The sequence below is a fragment of the Helianthus annuus genome, chromosome 3 (assembly GCF_002127325.2).
Source record: "Helianthus annuus cultivar XRQ/B chromosome 3, HanXRQr2.0-SUNRISE, whole genome shotgun sequence".
Taxonomy (NCBI): Eukaryota; Viridiplantae; Streptophyta; class Magnoliopsida; order Asterales; family Asteraceae; genus Helianthus; species Helianthus annuus.
The window spans coordinates 5294838-5302053 of record NC_035435.2 but is presented as its reverse complement, the minus strand read 5'-3'; the positions used below and the strand labels follow the sequence as shown (position 1 = coordinate 5302053).

The following is a 7216-nucleotide window of genomic DNA, read 5'->3' as shown; positions in this document are numbered from 1 at the left end:
TATAAATTTGATGTGTCAAAATTCTAGCCCCCCATGTTATATTAATCCTATGTGTAATTTTGTTAGCTTTTCCATTTTTTATGTTTATTTCAACCACTGTCAATTCATCTTTCAAAGACAACACCTTAAAGTCAAAATTTTAGAACACCCACTCATTGTGTATGTTATTTTCCCTGCGCTTCTCTTTTCATATCCATTTCAAGCTATGGTTCCCAAAACAACAATTATGTATGTTACTTCATCTCTGACATATAAATCATATAGATCCGTATTTACATAAACTCCAAATCGTATTCAAGAAACACAACTCTCTATTATTGTCACCATATTTTCACGGAAAAATTACAAGTTTTATCCTTTATCTTTATACCACTTTTCAGGCGGTGTCTTTTTTAACGAATGTTGACAGACGGTGTCCTTTACTAGGTATTTTGTTGCATGTTTAGTCCTTTACACCCAACCCAGTTAAAAAACCATGTTATTTCGTCGATAGCGACGTTTGAGTTGACTGCTAACACGGTGATCATCATGTTGTCACTGCGGCATTTCGTCTGCTGTCAGGAGAGTGAGGCTCACAACCGTCACTCCGGAAATCACGCCTTACGTGGCGGTCCCTGATTGGGTACGCGGGCGATGCATTCGGCACGGTTACCCGTCACATTAAATGTTAATGCGATGGGTATATATCGAAGATAGAGAGAGAATTCACAACCGCTTCTTCGAATTCTCTTTTCTTCTCTCTCTGATCTTCTTTGAATCATCAAATATTCAAAGATTTCTTGGTAATCTTCAAGTTTTTTCCAGAACTTTCTGAAGATCTTCATCAAATTCCTTGTTTCTCCAAGCATCTTCTATAATGGTTGAAGAAGAAGTGATTCCTGTCGAAGAAGCCGCTGGTCCAGTACCCGTTCTCAAATGGGACCAGGGTTTATTCGAACAGATTGTTAGAGGTTTTCAATTTTCGGCCGAGTGGGATGCTCGTTATCTTTAACAGGGTCAGACGGCGGCTGATGCACCACTCGGCTATATCACCTTGTTCGCCGATTTATTCATCGACGGCAACTTTCGGCTACCGGCCACCCAATTCATAGCATCGATTTTACACTTTTGTGGCTTCCACATCTCCCAACTTAGCCCGATGGGTATGGTGAGGATTCTCCATTTTGAGTTCATATTTAGATCGCAAGGGCTGGAACCATCGGTTGAAAAATTTAGGGTGTTCTACCAACTGATCTGGATATGGGATTTTATTCTTTCGCCCTCCGTGGTGCAGGCCCGGCCCATAGGGTATGCAAGGTGTGCCACCGAATAGGGCCAAAAAATTTTAGAGCCCCGGAAAAAAATCTTTATATTTATATTTAAGGCATATGGTTTCAAACTTGAACAATGATGTTGCTGTAGCTGAGTGGTTTCGCGCGTGAATGTTTACGAAGCGGTCTCTTGTTCGAGACCTTTTATCAGCTTTTTCATTCCTACTTTTTTTCATTTATTCTTGGGCCCTGAGGCCCATTCATATTTTTTTTTTTCATTTGTTTTACTTGATGGTTTTTCGTGCACATGTATGTAGATTTCTTAGACCATTGGGTATGGGGAGGATAGTCTCCAAAGAGACTATCCGCCACATAGGCGCCACATAAGCTTCGGTGGAGGAGCATCCTCTTGGAGACTACCCAAGGGTGTGGTGGATGCTCCTCCTCCATTTTTTTATTATTATTTAATTGATTTAATTAATTAATGAAAACAAAGTAAATAAAAATAAAAAAAGTTATATTTAAATAAAACCTAAAAAAAACAACAACCTAAAGTTACATTTAAATAAAAAAAAACACTTAAAAAAACCTAAAGTTACATTTAAAAAAAAACTACACTCCCCCACTCCATTTTTTCCTAATTTTTTCCTTCATAATTTCTATAATGGGACGGTCTTCCGGTGGATATTCGTTAAGGTCGGTGGTCATTATTTTCCATTCCTCCAACTCCTGCGCTTCTTGTTGCTTCTTTTGCTTCTCCTCGGCTAGTTTTTTTTTTCATCTTTACCTTCTCGGTTTGCGTCTCGGTAAAGATTTGATTGAATGCTTTCAACTCGGCCATAACACCTTCCAACTTCGAACCACCACCACTTCCTGATGCGGCTTGTTTCTTTTTTTCAGCCGCTATGTTTTTACTTTTGTCCTTTCCTGGGGGACCTTCTCCATCTTCAATCGGCTCCTCCTCATAGTCGGGCTCGTCATTGATATTTATTTGGCAACAACCGGTTGAGCCTCCAACACTATAACTTCCTGACTCGGAAGTTTTAGACCGTTTCGTTGCTCGTTTCGCGCTTGCAACCTCATTTCGACATCCCTTCCATTTTGGTTGATCCTTTACAACTTGCCAAGCACGAACATGTGGGAAAGAAGATTTGCTCTCATTTTCGTATAAACGCAACGCTTCATTGAAAACATTTTCGTGGTTCCACCCACTCGGTTTGTTGGCGAGCGTTATGTTATAAAACCCACAAAAGCGTTGGATCAACGTATTCATCTTGCGCCACTTGGAGCTGATAGAATCAATGGTTCTGTACTCGCATTGTTCCATAAGCCTGTGGAATATATCAAGGGCTTCTTGCCAAAACGAATCGCTTTGTTGATTGTTACCTACAAGTTAGTAACAATAATAATAATATTTTGTTAGAAAAATATAGTGTACAAATAAATATTTAATAACAACAATAATAATATAATGTACAAATAATATTTAATAACAATGATAATATAATGTACAAAAAATAATTTTATAACAATAATAATATTTTACCGATTATAGAAGACGTTGAAGAGTTAATAAATGCCTTCGCCAACGCCTCTTCCTCAATTTTTGTCCAATTTTATTGTTGTTTGGCGGCTGCGTCTTCTTTTTTTCCCTTTCCCTTTCCCTTTCCCTTTCCCTTTGTATTTTTCTTTTTTGAAGGTTGAAGTTGCGTTTCTGGCACAACCTCTACGTCATCATCTTGTTCCTCGATTTGTGTTGGATGTGCTTGTGGCGGTGGTTGATATGGCATATTTAGCGGGTTTTGCATTAGTTGTTGCATTTGATATGGGTTGAACGGGTATTGGTTGAAAGCGTTTGGCATTTGTTGGTAACCCGCAAAAGAGTTGTCCATTACGGGCGTGTAGCCGGATGACGAAAACGGGTGTGAACTTGAGTTGGGATTATTTGGGTTGTAGGGATCCATAATTTTTTTAAGGTTGGGAAAGGTTTTTTTTATAAAAATGGGAGAAAAGTGGAAGTATTTTGGTAAAAAAAAAAGTGGGGTGAAAAGGGGTTTAATTTATAGTGGTGGGGTGAATTTTTTTTTCTTTTAAAAAAGCATGCAAGTTACCGTTAGGGGGCCCACCCTATTAAAAAATTGCCCCGTCTCCAACGTCCAAATTGTGCCGGAAGTGACGAGATGCCCCCTTGGGGGCGGTGTGCGACGGGCCAGAAAGGGAGGGATGGCCCGGTGCCGAGCCCCATACCCTTTGGTCTTAACAAAATTTGCATAAGTATTAATTGAACTGCATTATTATACTTATAATTAATGTATGGGTTTAATAAATTGGAGTGCATTATTACTTGTAAAACTAATGTAGCTTATTATTACACGGATTGTTTTATTTATATTAAAATATTTCTTTAAGTTAATTTTTTGTTTATACTAAATTGTTTAATTGTTTGTTTATGTTAATTCTCAATATTTGTTAGTAAGATTAACACGTAATCAGTGGCGAAGCTTGAAAAAAAAGTTCGGGGGGTCGGAAAGTAACGGACCTAAAAAAAATTTTATCGCGTAGTTTCGAGGTGTATGTTCGGGTCAGACGTCGGTGATTCGATTCGGGTCGGGTCAAACATTAATATCAAATAAAAAACGTTCTCAAACATTAAAAAAGAAGTTATCATTTTATTCTTCCACAAAGCATAATCTAATAACAAAACAAGTTAACAAATCACCCTAAATTTCAAACTCGAATTTCTATCTAAATCAAATCACAATAAGATTAAACAAATAAAATTAGACATAGTTACAGAAAGATTCAACAAGTTTAGGGCAAAAATTCGGAACAATTTCACCCCTAATTTCAACCTAAATCACCTAAATTGCAGTCCTAAATTAAACCTAAAGATAAAAAACACATACATTTAACCTTATGAAGATTGAAGAAGTCGAACAAGAGTACAAGACCACAACAACGAGCAGTATTTTGGCTTCTATTCTCGAACAAGAAGCTGAAGTCGAACAGTTCTGGAACCTGCGTCCCCCCTCCCCTCTGCAGTTTTGGCTTGTGGCTTATGTTCTTCTGGTCGATGTTCCAAAGTAAACGAATTTGGGTTTTTTTTGATAGGGTGGACTTTTAAGTTGGGCTATATAATGATTTGAGTTGGGTTATATAATATACATTCTAGTATTCTACCAAATATAATGATTTGAGCTATAATATTTGGACTAATTAAATATTTTATTTGGGCTATATAAATAAAAAACCAAAACCGGGGGTCGAAAACATGTATACCTATTTTTTTTATAAAACTGAGGGGGGTCGAAAACGTATATACCTACAAAATCCTATACGAAACGTACATATATAACACTACTGACCGAAAAGTTCGGGGGGGGGGGGGGGGCGCCCCTCCCCGCCCCTTAAATCCTTCGCCCTTGCACGTAATTACTTGAAAATACATGAGCTTATTTTCCTATTTTCCCTTGACTCCGCATTCTCAGGGACAGCCCTGACTATGCATGGTTAACTAAAGATCAACTACAATAAAGAATCAACTACTCTTGAATCGAATGCTATAGACGCACAACGATTCACAAGACTTTTGACAAACAGCTTGATAATATTTTTTTCAGGGTCGACCAGAGTAAGTGACGGGTGGACGACTGCTCTCATCCCAAATCAAAATAGGGCCGAAAAATTTATAAAGTTATATATATAAATTGTTTGTTTTTAAAGAAAAAACTTAAAGGGCTTTTATTTATGAACCAAAAATGTTAAAGCCTAATTGTTTTGGTGTGTAATGAATTAATGACTTGGTACAAATCAATAAACAAACATAATGGATTAATGAATAGGGCCCAAAACTTTTATCTTGCACAGGGCCAAAAAAATTTTAGTGACTTTCAAAGACGGCCCTGCCGTGGTGCGAAGAAGATACTTATAAATCCACCAAAGAGCTTTCATGACTGAAAGATGAAGTTCTTCTTTATTCGGGAGGAAGTTATTCCGATTGAAATGATATTTCGTGAACCTGATGGGATAACATTTTGTTTTTATTAATAAAATTAATCCCGTCCTTTAAAAAACCCCACGGAATAGTTTAAAATGAAAACTAATATAAAATCTAATACTAATAAAAGACTCCAAATAATGCCACATGGCAATACCTCCTTATTCCTCAAATAGATTTGCTTACATAATTATTAAAAATATGTATTAAATTATTTATTATTTTCATAACAAAATAATGAAATTAATAAAGAAAAACATTAATTCGATGCTTATTCGTTGATTCATTTTGTTTTAATTTTTATTCTTAAGCAAAGAGTCATTTTATTTTTTTTAATATGTTAATATTAAATTAATTCATTGATTAATACGAATATATCAAAATCAAAAGCTTTATAACGGTTAATTAATTATTATAAAAAATTTGTTGTTATATCCAAAGTTAATTGTTTATAAATTATTATATTTATAATTAATATATCACATGGCAATACCTCCTTATTCCTCAAATAGATTTGCTTACATAATTATTAAAAATATGTATTAAATTATTTATTATTTTCATAACAAAATAATGAAATTAATAAAGAAAAACATTAATTCGATGCTTATCCGTTGATTCATTTTGTTTTAATTTTTATTCTTAAGCAAAAAGTCATTTTATTTTTTTTAATATGTTAATATTAAATTAATTCATTGATTAATACGAATATATCAAAATCAAAAGCTTTATAACGGTTAATTAATTATTATAAAAAATTTGTTGTTATATCCAAAGTTAATTGTTTATAAATTATTATATTTATAATTAATATATCACGTCATTAGAATTTCATGATACGTTTTTTTGGGTTTGGGAAGCAAAAAAAAAAAAAAATCTAAATAAAAGTGTTAATAGATATACCAAAGAATCTCCTCATTACTAACCCATCCGATCCTTTCTTTCATTATTTCTTGACGAAGAAAAAGAATATCTAAGTTATGTTAGTTTATAAGAGTCAAAGTATCTTCATGATAATTTTGAGGCAAATCTACACTCATCGAATGTCCTTAATGGACTTAAACTTTTAGGCTTGCTATATCATAGATAATTACTAAAGGTCGATGTTCTAATAACCATAGATAATTACTAAAGGTCGATGATCTAATAACGTCAATAAGAAATATTGATTAAAAGATATGGTTTACGCAATGGAACCCGACTACAGGTCCAATCAATGGCTATCAGGTTATTGAGGCACAAATCTTATTTGGAAGTAAAATTGGTGCTCAAAGGCTTATCTCTAGATTTCAATTAATACCCTAAGATAAAATGACTCTGTAAATATTGAAAAGGAAACAAATTTCTCTCGCCGTATCTTTTGTCATTCCAATAAATAAAAGTCAAGGACATTCACTATGTAAGGTTGGTTTGTTTCTAAAAAAAGTAGTTTTTACACATGACCAACTACATGTGACATTGTCCAAAGTAAAAAATATAGTTATGTCAACTTATGTAAAGATTGTAAAATTATATAATTTCTATTTTTAAACCCATGTAATACACGGGTCTAATAATCCAGTGTTAGAATATTGTCGTGGGCCGTTAATAATTAAAACGTTAATGAATCATTAAAAATATTATATTTTCACTTGAATGCATAGGGGTTAATGTAACTAAACGTTTGTGCTAATTAATTAAAGTTCTTGTGATTGCTTTGGCAAAGCGATAGCAGCTTTGTCAATGGCATTTACCTTTAGTCTTTACCACAATAGTATTAATCATAAACTTAGTAATTATAATATAATCTATAAAACAAATTTAATAAAATAGTTGTGAAAACTTTTGAAAAGTTTGTGATTTATTATTATTATTTTTTTTCACGGATTTTTCATGACGACGTTTAAAAAAGTAACATCATATACTTATATACCATCAAACCGATTTTAACATCAAATAATACAAACCATTTTTTATAATCATTTTGTCA

General features: G+C 33.9%; 1 protein-coding gene across 1 annotated transcript; it reads right to left on the bottom strand.

Annotated features, from left to right (window-relative positions):
• Positions 1–1941: 1941 nt before the first annotated feature.
• Positions 1942–2577, bottom strand: LOC110931149. Its single transcript, XM_022174555.1, has one exon. It carries the CDS (start codon positions 2575–2577, stop codon positions 1942–1944), a length of 636 nt encoding a protein of 211 aa, XP_022030247.1.
• Positions 2578–7216: the final 4639 nt, after the last annotated feature.

What these genes read in the sequence shown, in the direction of transcription:
- LOC110931149 (XM_022174555.1), bottom strand. Translation starts at nt 2,577, where the DNA reads ATGGAACAATGCGAGTACAGAACCATTGATTCTATCAGCTCCAAGTGG.